This window comes from Hemitrygon akajei, chromosome 7 (assembly GCF_048418815.1).
Source record: "Hemitrygon akajei chromosome 7, sHemAka1.3, whole genome shotgun sequence".
In the NCBI taxonomy this organism is placed as follows: domain Eukaryota; kingdom Metazoa; phylum Chordata; class Chondrichthyes; order Myliobatiformes; family Dasyatidae; genus Hemitrygon; species Hemitrygon akajei.
In genome coordinates this window covers 171,101,283-171,118,929 of record NC_133130.1, presented here as the reverse complement: position 1 = coordinate 171,118,929, position 17,647 = coordinate 171,101,283, and the positions used below count along the sequence as shown (strand labels likewise).

The 17,647-nt window shown below is 44.4% G+C and overlaps 1 protein-coding gene across 1 annotated transcript in view; it reads left to right on the top strand.

Moving 5' to 3' along the window:
• The window catches only part of LOC140730163 (uncharacterized), a 74,044-nt gene that overhangs the window by 10,307 nt on the left and 46,090 nt on the right, over positions 1–17,647 (top strand). The window contains exons 5-8 of the mRNA XM_073050289.1: positions 2,533–2,613; positions 5,152–5,274; positions 7,895–8,044; positions 8,214–8,261. Coding sequence (XP_072906390.1) covers positions 2,533–2,613; positions 5,152–5,274; positions 7,895–8,044; positions 8,214–8,261 — 402 coding nt within the window. The remainder of the gene's footprint in view (positions 1–2,532; positions 2,614–5,151; positions 5,275–7,894; positions 8,045–8,213; positions 8,262–17,647) is intronic.

The following is a 17,647-nucleotide window of genomic DNA, read 5'->3' as shown; positions in this document are numbered from 1 at the left end:
AAATAAATGATAATAGTAAATAAATAAGCAATAAATATTGAGAACATGAGATAATGAGTCCTTTGGTTGTAGGAACAGTTCAGTGATGGGGCAAGTGAAGTTGAGTGAAGTTATCTCTCTTGGTTCAAGAGCCTGATGGATGAGGGGTAATAACTATTCCTGAACCTGGTGGTGTGAGCCCTGAGGCTCCTGATGGCAGCAGTGAGAGGAGAGCACGGCCTGGGTGGTGCGGGTCCCTGAAGATGGATGTTGCTTTACTGTGATAATTCTCTATGTAGATGTACTCGGTGGTGGGGAGGGCTTTACCATTGATGGACTGGGCCATATCCACTACTTTTTGTAGGATTTCTGTTCAAGGGCAATGATGCTTCCATACCAGGCTGTGATGCAGCCAGTCAGTATACTCTCTACCACACATCTATAGAAGTTTTTCAAAGAATTACATGTCATGCCAAATTCTATACCTGTGTCACACTCTATCCTGGAGGCGCCAACAGTTGTGACATCTGTGTGACATAGTTTAACAACCCTAAATGAACATTCAGTGAATCAGAATGGAGTTATTTATTTAGTCTCAAGGTTTGGCATATTACAACGTTATTAAGACCATAAAATATACTGTAGGAGCAGAATTAGGCCATTTGGCCCATCATCTGTTCCACCATTTCATCATGTCTGATCCATTTTTCCTCCCAACCCCAATCTCCTACCTTCTCCCAGTATCTCTTCATGCCCTGACCAATCAAGAATCTTTCAATGTCTGTTTTAAATATACATAAAGACTTAGCCTCCACAGCTGCCTGTGGCAACGAATTCCACAGATTCATCACTCCATTCTAAAAGAATGGCCCTCTATTCTGAGCAGTGTGTCCTCTGGGCTTAGACTCTCACATCCTCGCCACGTCCAGGGTATCAAGGCCTTTCACCATTTGATGGGTTTCAATGAGGTCACCTCTCATCCTTCTCAATTCCAGTGAATACAGGCCCAGAGCCATCAAATGCTCTTCATATGACAAGCCATTCAACCCTGGAATCACTTTTGTGAATCTCCTTTGAACCCTCTCCAGTTTCAGCACGTCCTTTCCCAGATAAGCAGCCCAAACCTGCTCCCAATACTCCAAGTGAGGCCTCACCAGTGATTTATAAAATCTCGACATTACATCCTTGCTTTTATATTCTGGTTCTCTTGAAATGAATGCAAAAATTAAGAGTTGATTTGATCCATTAAGGGTTTATATGATTGATTAAGTTATAATTCTATTTATTATGTGGAAAGTTGAGATGGTTTCTTATGAGTTTTGTATTTTCAATTGTATTTTATTTGAAACTATAAACAATTGGGTTTGCAACTTGGGGAGTATGGTAGTGTTGGGAGAACAGAGCATAGAACACTACAGGCCCTTTGACCCACAATGTTGTGCTGACCTTTTAACCTACTTTAAGAGCAAGCTAACCCTTCCCACCTACATAGCCTTCCATTTCTCTATCACCCCTGTGGTTACCTAAGAATTTCTTAGATGCCCCTAGTGTATCTGCCTTTACCACCACTGTTGGCAGTGCGCTCATGCACCCACCACTCTCTTTGTAAAAATCCTACCTCTGACATCTGTCTATACAATCCTCCAGTCATCTTCATATTATACCCTCTCAAGTTAGCCATTTCCACCTTGGGCACAAGTCTCTGGCTGTCCACGCTTCTTATCTTGTACACCTCTATCAAGTCACCTCTGATCCTCCTTCACTCCAAAGAGAAAAGCCCTAGCTCGCTCAACTTATCCTCATAAGACATGCTCTCTAATTTAAGCAGCATCCTGGTAAATCTCCTCTGCGCCCTCTCTAAAGATTTCTACATCCTTCCTATAACGAGGCAACCAGAACTGAACACAATATTCCAAGTGTGGTCTAACCAATGTTTTATAGAGCTGCAACATAACCTCCTGGCTCTTGAACTCAATGCCCAACTAAAGAAGGCCAATGCACCATATGCCTTCTTAACAACCCCATCAACTTGTGAGGAGAGTGTAAATTTGCTTTTAGAGTCATAGAAACAGGCCCTTCTGCCCATCAAGTCCATGCCAAACCATTTAACCTGCCCAGTCCCATCCCCTGAACCATAGCCCTCCATACCCCTCCCATCCATGTACCTGTCTAAACTTCTCTTAAACGTTGAAATCAAACTCACACCCACCACGTGTACTGGCAGCTCATTCCACACTCTCAAGGCTCTCTGAGCAAAGAAGTTTCCCCTCTTGTTCCCCTTAAACCTCTCACCTTTCACTCTCAATGTGATAAAAGTATAAGGAATATTTGTCCTGATGAAAGGTCTCGGCCCGAAACATCAACTGCTTATTCTCATCGGTAGATGCTGCCTGACAGGCTGAGCTCCTCCAGCACATTGTGTATATTGCTCTAGATTTCCAGCGTCTGCAGTCCCTTGTGTGTCTAAGGAATATTTGTAGACTTGGTCTTTCACTCCTCCTCAACCAGCAAAGAGCTTAAAACATTAAAAGCGTTTTTCTTTATCTTAAACAGTTGGGCCAAGTTGTGAAGATCTTCTCAAAACATCGGAACGTCATCAAAGCCTGTGACTTTTCAAAGAAAGGAGAATACTTGGTAACCTGGTTTACTTTAATGTTATATCTCACTGTGCTGTCAGTTGTATATAGCCCACTGTAATAAAACACCTGTTAAAGTGGGCAAGGCTGTAAGGAACTTTAAATGCGGTTAAAAAAAAACAAACATATATGGACAATAAAAAGAACAGGATGTCATGTTAGCGTAACGGTTACACAATCGCTTTACAGCATCAGCTGTAAGATTGGGGTTCGCTTCCTGCAGCTGTCTATAAGGCACTCGTACGGTCTCCCTGTGACTGTGAGTTTTCTCCGGGTGCTCTGGTTCCTCCCACATTCCAAAGGATGTCCAGATTAGCGTTAGTAAATTGTGGAAAGTCTACGTTGCCGTCAGAGGTGTTGTGACACTTGTGGGCTGCCCCCAGCATAACCCTCGGACTGTTTTCTGTTGACGTCTTTCATTGAATGTTTTGATGTACTTGTGACAAGCGAAGCTAATCTTTTCACTGGAGAGCTAATCTGTAATGAATCACTTAGCAGGAACGGAGTTTGAAAGTTTGAGCAGACAGATGGGCTCTGATGCATTGAAAGCCAGGGAGAGAACTGGAGGCTTAAGTTGTGAAATTCAGGCACAGTTGAAAATGAATAAACACAAGGGATTCTCCAGATGCTGGAAACAACAAAAAATGCTGGAGGAACTGAGCAGGTCAGGAGGGGAATAAACAGTTGATGTTCTGAGTCAAGACAGTTCATCGTGAGTCCGAATGAAGGGTTTCAGCCTGAAACATTGACTATTTGTTCCCAGAGAGACTCTGCATCTGCAGTGTCTGATAGTTGTGAATTGAAGCTGTGTTTGATGTTGAGAGGTGATGAAGGAATAGAGGAACGGTGGGAACACGGAGAATCACAAACACACTGATGAAGGGTCTCGCCCCGTTTACTCTTTTCCCTGGATGCTGCCTGGCCTGCTGAGTTTCTCCAGCATTTCGTGTGTGTTGGTGGGAACATGGAGTTAGGTTACTGTGAAAGTCAAAGCCAAGGCCGAGTTTATTATCATACACGCTTGTTGTAAACGCTTGCATGTAGTGCTGGAATCTGATTACTAATTTTTTTTGCTGTTTTGAGCGGTTTGATCGACGTGACTGGGGCACTTCAGCAAAGGGTGTCCCTGTGATGGGCAGTGGCCAGTGCCGTGGCACTGAACTGAGCGAGTGGAATGCTGCTGGTCTCCAGCGTTGATGTTTGATACTCGCTGTGCTGTTCGTGCCATTAGTTCTTTTTTTATCAGCACTGGGGGTTTGATGGTTCCTTGACCGGGTTCCATGGTGTTTCGTTGTTTTCTGGCTGCCTGCAGGAGGAAGAATCTCTAAGCTGTATTCTGTATACACACTTTGATAATAAATGTACTTTAGATCTTTGAATGGTGCGAAGACAAACTTGCTTGCGGCAGCATCACAGTTACTAGAGGAACCACTTCAAGCTCTCACCTCACCCCCACTCTCCGTCACCGAAGAAGGCAAACCGGGAACCATGATTCGGGCAGAGAATTTGTCTCTTTTGAGCAGGACGCTCCCAACTCTTCAAACACCCTTTGCTAGATATCTCCACTTCATCTCTCCCTAGGGCAGAATCAAATGAATTAAAAGAGATGAAATAAACAAAGGAATTACATTTTATGAACTTATTTATGGTAACATTTTGGTTTATGTGCTGGGTGTGATACCGTGTCGAGTGACAGTAGTGTAGTGGGCAGCACAGTGCTTTACGGGATCAGCGACCTGAGTTCAATTCCTGCCACTGCCGGAAGCAGTTTGTACGTTCTCCCCGTGACCGTGTGGGTTTCCTCTGGGTGCTCCAGTTTCCTCCCACAGTCCAAAGACACACCGGCTGGTAGGTTAATTGGTCATTGCAAGTCGTCCCACGATTGGGCCAGGATTAAGTCGGGGGTTGCTGGCCAGCGCAGCTCGAAGGGCCTATTCTGTGTGTATCCCAATAAATAAACAAATCTGTTTTGTGGACTGTGGTCGGAGGAACATTGTTTCATTTGCTTGCAAAGATGTATAGTCAGATGACAATAAACTTGAACTTGAAAGTTGAAAACCTGGATAAGCCACATGCAAAGACATATATGGTCAGGGCAATGCATGACAAATCCAAAAGGTATTATGAAACTGTTGGTTATCTGATAGTTAATGCATTCACCAGTGGCCTGGCTTCTGACCAAATCTTCTATTGTAAACAGCCCCAGGTCTAGTTCTTAGTGCTGGCAATATTTTATTCAGAGTACAATGCTGAGCAGGCCTTCCCAGGCTAATGAGCTGCATTGCCCAGTAACCCGGCTGTTTAACCCTGCCTACTTACGGTGACCAATTAACCTAGTAACCGGTATGGCTTTGACTGTGGGAGGAAACTGGACCATCCGGAGGAAACCCACACGGTCATAGGGAGGACGTACATACAGAGGAGGCCGGAATTGAACTCTGAGCTCCGACTGCCTGAGCTGTAATAGTCTCGCATTAACTGCTACGTACCGTGGCGCTGCAGATCCCTGGTCTAAGGCGTCATTTTCTTTCCACAGGCCACCGGATCCTGGGATTCTACCGTCATCGTGTGGAACATACAAAGTCTGAAACACAGAAGGACTCTGAAAGGTCATACGGGAAACGTGAGCTGTGTGGCGTTTTCTGGCATCGGGATGCTGGTGAGCAAATCTAGGGTTTGATAAGAAACTAGGGCTTTTCTCAGTGGAGTGACGGAGGATGAGAGGTGACTTGATGGAGGTGCTCAAGGTGATTAAAGGCACAGATTGAGAGGGCAGCCCGAGACTTTTCCAGGGTGGAAATGACTAATATGGGGGGGGGGGGGGGGGGTTTAATGTTAAGAAAATTGGAGGGAATGTCAGAGGTAGGTTCTTCGCTCGAGGGTGGTGGATGAATGGACACCCTTCCAGGGGTAGTGGTGGGACACATTAGGGGCATTTAAGAGACTCTTAGATAGGCAGATGGACGATGGAAATGTGGAGGGTGATGTAGGGGGGAGGAGTTAGATTGTTCTTGGAGTAGGTCAAAGGGTTGGTACAACGGCATGGGCTGAGCGGCCTGTACAGTGCTGTAATGATCTATGATCTAAGTGTAGGGACCGAAGGGAGCAGGAGCACCCTCAATGGCCCAGTGACTGGTGCCAAGGTGTGGTGTCACAGGGTCCAGCTGCATTCTGGGCTGCAATGCTTCTTTACAATGTCACCTTGGTGAAGGAAGGCAATTTACTTCCTGCCTCTGAGGATTTATTTTGGGAAGTGAATGCAGGTAAAGCAACGCTGGCTAGTACGAGCCCTAGTATGAGACCAACTCCCACTGCGTTTCACACGAGGGCTCTCCAAATGAAATTAATGTGCTATCTCCAAAAGCCTGGCCTAGGATAGGCCTCGAGAAGTTTCTTAAGCACCGAGTTCTGAACGCAGTCCAGTCCATCTTGGAAACCAGCCTTCCCTCCACCTGCACTCCCACTGTCACAGGAAAGCAGCCAACGTAATCGTGAGCCCCTCCTATCCCGGTCATTCTCTCTTCTCCTCTTTCCTGTTGGGCAGAAGCGCACGGACCACCTGACTCAAAGGGCACCTTCTTTCTCAATGTTATCAGACTCTCATACGGACCTCTCATTGGCTAAAAGATAAACTTGATCTCCCAACCTACCTCATTGTGGCCCTGGCACTTTAATTATACATTAATAGTCAAAGACTGACAAGCAACTAACGGGCGAAAGAAGTCTAAGTGTGTCCCTGCGCTGTACTGTCTCTCTAAGTACTGTTCTCGTGCTACCTCAGTGTAATTATGTACGGTGTGATCTGCCTGGACAGCATCCAAACAAAAGCTTTTGCTCAATCAGAATCAGGTTTAATATATCATGAAATATGTTGTAGAAGTACAGTCCAATACAAGTACAATCTGGTACATAAAACTGTAAATTACAATAATAAATATTTAGAAATTAAATTAAATACGTAGTGAAAAAGAGAGGCAAAAAAAAGTGAGTTAGTGTTCAGGGGTTGGTTCATTGTCCATTCAGAAATCAGACGGCGGAGGGGAAGAAGCTATTCCTATATGGGAGGGCAGGGTTTAAGGGCCGGCACAACGTTGTGGGCTGAAGGGCCTGTACTGTGCTGTACTATTCTATGTTCTAAAAAGTTAGGTGTGTGTCTTCAGGCTCCTGTATCTCCTCCTTGATGGTAGCAACGAAAGGAGGGCTTGCCCTGGGTGGTGGGGTCCTTAATAACGGACGTCACTTTCTAGAGGCATCAGCTTTAGAAAATGTTTTCGATGGTGGGGAAGCTGGTGATGTAGCCCATGGTGTAGCTGGCTGAATTTGTGACATTCTGCAGCTGTTCTGATCCTGTACAGTGGCTCTCCATGTATCTCAGTACATGAGACAATAATAAGCCAATTCCTTCCATCATTCATTCAGCGTTGTGTGAAGACAAGATCACTTAGACCACTAGGACCTTTTCTACAAGGTAGTTTATTTGGGGGGAGGGCTGATATCTCAGAGCGTTACAGGACAGGAGGAAGTTTTGGAGACGAGAGGAGGTGAGACCATGGAGAACTGAGCAGTAGTGGCAGTAGTGTTCAACTGGATCCCAGTGTAGGTCAGAGCTCATGAGTGAACGTGTACAGATGTCAGAGGTCCAGATGAGCTTATAGAGGGTGAAAGATGGCCTATGTTCATGAGTACTTGAAACACCAGGAGGAAGGAGGTGACCACTTGTTATAGTGGCCTAACATGCCCCCTCTATAAATAATCCCTAGGGTTAGAAGCTGGGCAACACATGGTTTGAGAGATTAAGAGTTAGTTGTTATGAGTTAGTTAGTATGAGAGGTCCATTTAATAACAGCGGAGTACAAGCTGTCTTTGAATCTGAAGGTTGTGCTCTCAGGCTTTAGGCTCTGAGGCACGACCATGACGTTTACTCAGCTCTGCACTGAACTGAGGCTGTGGCCTGCTCCAGCTCCAGCTTCGTGTCTTCCGTAAAACTTCAGCTCTGAATGCTATTTGCTTACATTTATTATTTACACGATTTGTTTTCTCTGCACACTGGGTGTTTGACTGTCTTTTTTTAATGGGTTCTTCTGGGGTTTCTCTGTTTTGTGGCTGTCTGTGAGGAGACGAAACTCAACGATTGTATAATGTATACATACTTGATAATAAATGTACTTTGAACTTTGGGGAAGGGGGTGTGAGGAAAATAAAGCAATATTGGGTGGAAAATCTGTCCCACGTTGTTTTAACCAACCACGCCAGAGGCATCCCTTCTGATTGTGTCCTAGGCTTCAGGTTCTTGGGATAAGACCGTACGTGTGTGGGATCCAAAGCAAGGAAGCCTGATCTTTGTCCTGGATAAGCACACTGGGCCAGTGACGGCCCTTTCATTCTCCCTGGATGCAATTCTGCTCATGACAGCAGCCCAGGACAGAAAGGTATGATCATTGAACAATTTCAACTCTCCCTGTCTGTTTACCCATTATTGCCACTGCACACCACCCCTCCCACCCCTACTCCCCACCTCAGTTGAAACCGGTCTTTCTGCGCTTTAGACAAAATCCAGCAAGCTGTGCCCTGACCCACTCGCTTTATCTGCTCCTCTAGATTCTTATTTGGGACTGTGAAAATGGATCCTGTGAGAGAATCCTTGAGGTAACTCCATCCACGATCGTTACTGTATCGCGGTTTAAGATGGCTGATTCTCTCCCTTGGTCAAAGGTCAATTTAGCAAGACCGTGATCAAGCAACATCTTTAATTGAGATCTTAATGTTCCGATAGAATCACCAATTCTTGCCGTTTCTCCCCCATCATCCAGGCCATGCTCTCTTCTCGTTACGACCATTGGGCAGGAGGTACAAGTTCAAGTTTAATTTTCATTCAGCCATACACAAACACCCATGAATACAGCCAAAGGAAACAGTGTTCCTCCAGGACCAGGGTGCAAAATACATCACCAACAGTCACACACAGCACAAAGCACATATAAGGTGGCAGTAGACATATAGTCACACTAAAAATATATATAATATAGCCCAAGACCTTTTCCTATCTTGATGTAATTATGTATAAGACAATATATCATAGGAGCAGAATTAATTTATCTCGCCCAATGAGTCTGCTCCCCCATTCAATCATGGCTGATCCTTTTTTTTCTCCTCCTCAACCCCAGTTCCCAGCCTTCTCCCCGTAACCTTTGATGCCATGTCCAATCAAGAACCTATCAATCTCTGCTTTAAATAAACCCAGCGACCTGGCCTGCACAGCTGCATTTGGCAATAAACTCCACAAATTCACAACCCTTTGGCTAAAGAAATTTCTCCGCATCTCTGTTTTGAAAGGGGGCCCCTCTATCCTGAGGCTGTACCCTCTTGTCCTAGACTCTCCCACCATGGGAAACATCCTTTCCACATCTACTCTGTCTAGGCCTTTCAACATTTGAAAGGTTTCAGTGAGATACCCCTCATCCTTCTGAATTCCAGTGAGTACTGGCCCAGAGCCATCAAATATTCCTCATATGATAACCCTTCCATTCCTGGAATCACCCTTCTGAGCCTCCTCTGGACCCTCTCCAATGCCAGCACGTCTCTTCTAAGATGAGGGGACCAAAACTGTTCACAATACTCAAGGTGAGGCCTCACCAGTGCCTTATAAAGCCTCAGCATCACATCCCTGCTCTTGTATTCTAGACCTCTTGAAATGAATGCTAACATGGCATTTGCCTTCCTCACCACCGACTCAGCCTACAAGTTAACCTTCAGGGTGTTCTGCACAAGGATTCCCAAGTCCCTTTGCATCTCAGATTTTTGGATTTTCTCCCTGTTTAGAAAATAGTCCGCACATTTATTTCTACTACCAAAGTGCATGACCATGCATTTTCCAACATTTGCCACTTTCTTGCCGACTCTCCTAATCTGTCTAAGTCCTTCTGCATCCTACCAGTTTCCTCAACACTACCTGCCCCTCCACCAATCTTTGTATCATCTGCAAACTTGGCAACAAAGCCATCTATTCCATCATCTAAATCATTGATATACAGCATAAAAAGAAGTGGTCCCAACACCAACCCCTGTGGAACACCACTAGTCACTGGCAGCCAACCAGAAATGGATCCTTTTATTCCCATTCGCTGCCTCCTACCAATCCGCCAATACTCTAACCACGTTAGTAACTTCCCTGTAATACCATGGGCTCCTAACTTGGTAAACAGCCTCATGTGTGGCACCTTGTCAAAGGCCTTCTAAAAATCCAAAAGTGCAACATGCATTGCATCCCCTTTATCTATCCTACTCAAAGAATTCCAACAGGTTCATCAGGCAGGATCTTCCCTGAAGGAAACCATGCTGACTTTGTACTATCTTGTCCTGTGTCACCAAGTACTCCATCACCTCATCCTTAACAATTGACTCCAACATCTTCCCAACTTCCCAACCACTGAGGTCAAGCTAAAAGGTCTATAATTTCCTTTCTGCTGCCTTCCTACTTTTTTAAAGAGTGGAGTGACATTTGCAATTTTTCAGTCCTCTGGCACCATGCCAGAGTCCAATGATTTTTGAAAGATCATTTCTAATGCCACCACAATCTCTAACACTACCTGTTTTGGAACCCTAGGGTGCTGTTTATCTGGTCCGGGTGACTTATGTACCTTTAGATTTTGCAACTTTTTGAGTACCTTCTCTCTTGTAACAGTAACTGCACCCACTTCTCTTCCTTCACACACTACAACTTCAGGTATACTGCTAGTGACGCAAAATACTCATTTAGTTCAGCTGCCATCTCATTGTCCCCATTATTATTTCTCCTGCCTCATTTTCTAGCGGTCCTGTTGGCATGATCTGTCTCGACGACATGCAAAGCAAAAGCTTTTCACGGTATGAAACATCTCGGCCCGAAACTTTGTCTGTTTACTCTTTTCCATCGATGCTACCTGGCCTGCTGAGTTCCTCCCCCATTTCGTGTGTTACTTTTGCAGCAACTGCAGATTTTCTCATCTTTGCTTTTCACTGTATCTTGGTGCATGTGACAATAATAAGACTCTGTTGACACTTCTTGCAGTCTCAGTAAAGCAGCCGAGTCTCTACTCACCCCACCTCAGACATTCTCTCTTCTCCCCTCTCCCATCACCAGGTAGATGCCAAAAGGCATGTACCACCAATCTCCTACTGTTCTAAGGCTATTGAATGGTTCCCTTGTACAACAAGATGGAATCTTCACCTTGTTATTCTGACACTTTACTGTCTCCCTGCGCTGCACCTTCTCTGTAGCTGTTACACTTTAATCTGCATTGTTATTGTTTTACCTCAGTGCACCCGTGTAATGATTTGATCTGTATGAACAGTATGCAAGACAAGCTTTTCACTTTTATCTCAGTTCATGTGACAATGATAAACTCATTCCATTCCATAACTTGGCTATTATTGTCCAATGTCCACAAAACAGTCAGAATCTTTGTTTGGAATGCCGCCCATACAGATCATTTCATCTCTTCAATGCTTCGAGGTAGAATAAGGTAAAACCATAAGATATCGGAGCATCGAGTCTGCTCCGCCAATTCATCATGGCTGATCCATTTCCCTCTCAGCCCCAATCTCCTGTAACCCTTAATGCCCTGACCAATCAAGAATCTATCAACCTCTGCCTTAAATATAAATAAAGATCGTCCTCCACAGCTGCCTGTGGCAATGGATTCCACAGATTCACCACTCTCTGGCTAAAGAAATTCCTCCTCATCTCAGTTCTAAAAGGATGCCCCTCTATTCTGAGGTTGTGTCCACTGGTCTTAGACTCTCCCACCATGGGGAACATCCTCTGCACATCCACTCTATCAAAACCTTTCACCATTCAAAAGGTTTCAATGAGGTCACCCCTCATTCTGCTGAATTCCAGTGAATACAGGCCCAGAGCCAACAAACGCACTTCATATGACAAGCCATTCAACCCTGGAATCATTTTTGTGAACTTCCTTTGAACCCTCTCAAGTTTCAGCACATCCTTTATTGGGAGCCCAGAACTGCTCACAATACTCACCAGTGCTTTATGAAGTTTTAATATTCCATCCTTGCTTTTATATTCTAGTCTTCTTGAAATGAATGGTAACATCACATTTGCCTTTTTTCTCCTCAGTCTCATCCTACAAATTAACTTTAGGGAATCCTGAACAAGGACTTGCAAGTCTCTTTGCACCTCAGTTTTTTTTGTATTTTCTTTCTATTTAGAAAATAGTCAACCCTTTCATTTCTCCTACCAAAGTGCATGACCATACAATTCCCAACACTGTGTTCCATCTGCCATTTGTTTGCCCTTTCTCCTAATCTGTCTAAATGTTTCTGTAACCTCTCTACTTCCTCAAAACCTATCTTCATATCGTCTGCAAACTTTGCAACAAAGCTATCAATTCCATCATCCAAATCATCGACATATAACATGAAAAGAATTGGTCCCAACACAGACCCCTGTCGAACACCACTAGTCACCGGCAGCCAACCAGAAAAGGCTCTCTTTATTCCCACTCTGTGCCTCCTGCCAACCAGTCACTGCTTTATCCGTGCTACAATCTTTCCTGTAATACCATGGGCTTGTAGCTTGTTAAGCAGCCTCATGTGTGATTTGTCAGGCAAGATTTCTCCTTGAGTAAACAGTGCTGACAACAGCCTGTTGTATCATGTGCCTCCAAGTACCCTGGGATCTCATCCTTAACAATCGACTCCCAGTCACTGATGTCGGATTAACCGGTCTATAATTTCCTTTCTTCTGTCTCTCTCCCTTCTTGAAGGGTGGAGTGACATTTGCAATTTTCCATTCCATTCCAGAATTTAGTGATCCTTGAAAGATCATTACTAATGCCTCCATGATCTCTTCAACCATGTCCTTCCGAACCCTGGGGTGTACACCATCTGGTCCAGGTGACTTATCCAGCTTCAGACCTTGCAGTTTCCCAAGAACTTTCTTCCTAGTAATGGTAACTTCCTTCACACATTTCATGACCCCCAGCACTAAGAACTTCCATCATACTGCTAGTGCCTTTCACCGTGAAGATTGAGGCAAAATACTTAACCAGTTTGTCCACCATTTTGTTTTCCCCCATTACTACCTCTCCAGCATCGTTTTCCAGCAGTCCGATATCCACTCTCGCCTCTCTTTTGCACTTTATGTATCTGAAGAAACTTTTGGTATCCTCTTTAATATTATTAACTAGTTTACTTTTGTATTCCATTTTTGCCTTCTTAATGACTTTTTTAGTTGCCTTCTGTTGGTTTTTAAAAGCATCCTGATCCTCTAACTTCCCACTAATTTTTGCTTTATTATATACCCTCCCTTTGGCTTTTATGTAGGCTTTGAGTTCTCTTGTTAGCCATGGTTGTGTCTCTTTCCTTTAGAATACTCTTCTTCTTTGGGATGTATACACTGTATCCTATTCCAATATACATGGTTCCAAATTGCTTCCAGAAATTCCAGCCATTGCTGCTCTGCCATCATTCCTGCCGGTGTTCTTTTCCAATCAATTCAGACCAGCTCCTCTCTCATGCCTCTGTAATTCCCTTTACTCCACTGTAATACTGATACATCTGACTTTAAATTCTCTTTCTCAAATTTTAGGGTGTTTTCCATCATATTATGATCACTCTCCCCTAAGGGTTCTTCTACCTAAAAAAAAAATAAAAACAATAACAGAACACAGAAGGAAGTGTTACAGTTACGCAGGAAGTGCAGTGCAGAGCCGTGACGAGGTAGATTGTGAGGGCAAGAATCCAATACTAATACCACATGTTCTCAGTTTGTCCATATCCCCCAGAAACTCTCTCCCCAATCCCATCCCGCATGGTTTGGTGTCATCAGCAAATCTGGAAATGTGACATTTTTCTCCGCGTGGCTGAATCATTGATAGAGGTGTTTTCTATCCTGTGACGGACCTCTCCCACCAAAATCGATTTCACTGAATGACGCCCTTCCATTTTCTTCTCCAGGGGAAGCTGGACGTTGTCACCAGTTGCCAGTTTATTCTTTTTGAGAAGCTTCTGATTGCAGGGACCTCTGACGATAGTCTGCTAGCGACGATGCCTACCGTCAGTATAGATAGTTAGAAGCCCCCCACCCCAGCTCTCAGACCAAAACCTGATTCAGTTACAGGAGCATTTCAACTGTTGGGCTTAAGTTGCAAAGTAACTGTGCTGGCATCTAAATTAAATTGACACAAATGTTTGTAAAGTTCGGACGCAAGGACGATGGTTAAAAGACATTTGGAGAGTATTGATTGCCTGCCTGGATTAGAGAGTATAAGCTATCAGGAGAGGCTGGGTGAATTGGGTTGTTTTCTCTGGAGCGTAGTGCAGGAGGCTGAGGGGAGAATCAATATAAGCAGTAAGCCGACTCCATGTTCTTGCCCACTGGTTCCTCTCTCCCTTCACCACCTGTAGCTCATAACTACAACTGTGCTAGGGGGAATTACTAGAGAATCGAGAGGCTGCAGATGCTGGAACCTGGAGCAATATGCAAACTACTGGAAAAACGTAGCAGGTCAGGCAGCATCCATGGAAGGACATGGACGTTTAGGACCTCAACCCAGAAAGTTGATTTCCATTGTCCATTGGGTGGCACGTTATCATATTGGTCAGCACCACGCTTTACAGTACCAGCGACATGGGTTCAATTCCCTCTGCTGTCTGTAAGCAGTTTGCACCTTCTCCCCGTGACCTTGTGGGTTTCCTCCAGGCGCTCCAGTTTCCTCCCACAGTCCAAAGACATACCAGTTGGTGGGTTAATTGCTCTTTGTAAATTGTCCCGTGATTAGGCTAGGGTTAAATCGGGGGGGGGGGGGGGAGATTGCTGAGCAGTGTGGGTCAAGGGGCCAGAAGGACTTGTACTGTGCATTATCTCAAATAAATAAATAGAAATAAACTTCCCTCCACAGATGCTGCCTGACCCGCTGAGTTTCTCCAGCAGTTTGTCTTTAGCATCAACTGCTGTTTGCAGAAGATCACTTAACTTTTACCATCTTCCCTTCACCGAGTAACAAGGTCACTAAAAATAATTGTTACGTCAAAACTGCTGCCGTGGCAACGATGGCACCAAGCAATGCTCTTTGCTTCGTGGCACCCTGGGTCTGCGTGGAGCCTGGGGGGGGGAGGCGGTTTCATCTTTGCTTTTTTAAGCTGTGATATGGTGACCGCGGGTTTAGGTTTTCTTTGACAGAGCAGCGGTGAGACATCCTCATAAATGCTGATAAGTCTGAGATTCTTGTCCGAGTGTGGTAGTCCCGATTTTCCCAGCCAATCCGCGCCAAGAATTTCTAGCTAATGATAAATGTAGCACTTAGATGGGGGGTGGGAGGGGTGAGATCTGTCCTGCGATTCTGCACCATGAACCCTCTCAGTTCATTGGAAATTCCTGGCTGTTGTGAGGCGGGGGGGTGGGGGGGGTAGGGGTGGAATCTAGAGTAAAAGGATATACTCTCGAAATACAGCCTTGGCCCTGAAGAAGAGGTAATTCCCATCTCCAGGACGGTGCATCTTTGAAATTCCTGCACTGTGGGATCTATGGGAGTGGAGTGACCGATAGAGTCTGTTAACTGTTTGACCTGGAGTCGATGTGAAGGGAGAACAAGGCCAGAAAGTGAAGTGGAGACAAGGTGACATCAACTGTGATCTAATTGTACGACTGTACAGGTTTCAGGGGCTGGTTGTCCACTTCTACTATAACTTCTTGTATCTTGTGGAAAAAAAAGTAAATTATAATTTTATAAATTATTTTTATTGTAATGTTTTGCTACCAACAGAATAAAAGACATTTTAAAATATATTTTATTTATTTTAATTTTAGTAACTTATAAAGTATCAAGGACATTCAGAAACATTGAAAGTCCTAAAGGGTTTTGACAGACAGCAAAGCTTGGGTGTGGCTTTGCTGTCAATCAAAGTGTTTCAGGGGAATTTGGTGGTGGGACTTGTTCCGGTGTGTGCACCTGGTTGACTTGCAATGGTTGAGGTCGATGTGTTGTACAGGGACTCGTTGGTTACATCCAGGTAGGTCTCAGACAGAGAGACCATCTTTCTTTGGACAAGGATAAATTAAGTTTAAATTAATTTCTTGGCTCAACAGAATATGAAGATGTCAGAATTTGAGCACATTCCACATGAGAAAGCAATCTTTTTAAAACCTTCTCTGATCTCATTCCTTCAAGAGGATCACAACCTTGTTGTGTGTCTTAATGAGCCGGAGAGCTATGCTGGCTGGAGTCAGGGCCTTGTGCTTTGGCTCTTGGTAGGGTCACCCATGCCAAACAGGTCAAAGGGTAGAGGACAGACTAAGAGTGGTCCACTGGTCCTCCAGATTCAGGGAGTCAGCCCAGGAATAACAACACAGACTGGTAAAACAAAATTGTTATGGAAACAGCAATGAAGAATCCTTCTACATCTGAGTGCGACGGTGTTCCTGAGTCTCCACCCGGGACGTGTATGGCTGACAGTGAAAACCGAGAGGAAGTTACTGACACGATGAAGGAGGCTCTGAAGACTGCCGTGGATGGAGCAGCTTCATTACTGCCCTAAACGCCAGAGGCTTAGTGGAAGCAAGCAAGTAACTATGACCTCATTGCCAAAGGAATCAGAAGGCATTACTAAAATTAATTAAAATCAAGATCGGAAGTCTTTATTGGTCAAATTTACAAGGATCACAGAAAAAGTTACAAGGATTTTCTTCGGACATGAGGAGCTAAGTTATAGGGAAAGACTGAACAGGTTAAGTCTTTACTCCCTGGAACGGAGAAGAGCGAGAGGAGATTTGAAGAGATACACAAGATTATGAGGGGTATAGATAGGGTAAGTATGAGCAGGCTTTTCCCCCGAGGTTGGGTGAGAGTAGATCTAGAGGTCATAGGTTAAGGGTGAAAGGTGATATATTTAAGGGAACCTGAGGAGAAACTTCTTCACTCGGAAGGCAGTGAGAGTGTGGAACGAGCTGTCAGTGGAAGTGGTGCATGTGGGTTGGATTGCAACATTTAAAAGAAGTTTGGATAAGTATATGGATGGGAGGGATTTGGAGGGTGATGGTCCAAGTGTGGATCAATGGGACTAGGTAGAATAACAGTTCTGCACAGACTAGATGGGCTGAAGGGCCGGGTTCTGTGCTGTGGTAGTGTTGCTTGTCTTTGTGAATTGTACTCCAGGCCAGACAGCGCCTGGGGAGGAAGGAGTTGAATGAAGGATTCAAGTCACCAGGATATAAAGTCAAATTTGAAAAAAGTGTTTTCCTGGCATCATGATTCTAGATAGATAGATAGATAGATAGATACTTTATTCATCCCCATGGGGAAATTCAACTTTTTTTCCAATGTCCCATACACTTGTTGTAGCAAAACTAATTACATACAATACTTAACTCAGTAAAAAAAATATGATATGCATCTAAATCACCATCTCAAAAAGCATTAATAATAGCTTTTAAAAAGTTCTTAAGTCCTGGCGGTAGAATTGTAAAGCCTAATGGCATTGGGGAGTATTGACCTCTTCATCCTGTCTGAGGAGCATTGTATCGATAGTAACCTGTCGCTGAAACTGCTTCTCTGTCTCTGGATGGTGCTATGTAGAGGATGTTCAGAGTTATCCATAATTGACCCTTCTAGTTACCCTTGGAGCAGGTGGATCCTGGGGCTTTTCTGTGGGCAGATAACGATCAACTATAGGAGGGGCACCGACCTGGGGTCCACGGACCCCTCAGTGAATGTTACGAGCTCAATGGCAGAAAAGTGTTGGGAACCTCTGAACTATATGACTGTGGATGAGAACCAAAAAAAGTGATCGATGGCAGAAATCTGAAAGGGTTGCAGAGAACGGTCTCCGACCGGAATTGTTTCACTTTCCACAGATGCTGTCTGATTTGCTGTTTTTATTATTGTGTCTACATTTCTCAGTGCCTTGGTAACGCAGCCAAATTAATCAAAGACCACACCTAGACTGAACGTTCTCTCTTTCTCCATCCCCCCATCACATTGGGCACAAGATACAAAAGCCCGAAAGGGTTGTCCATGAAACTCAAGGACAACTTC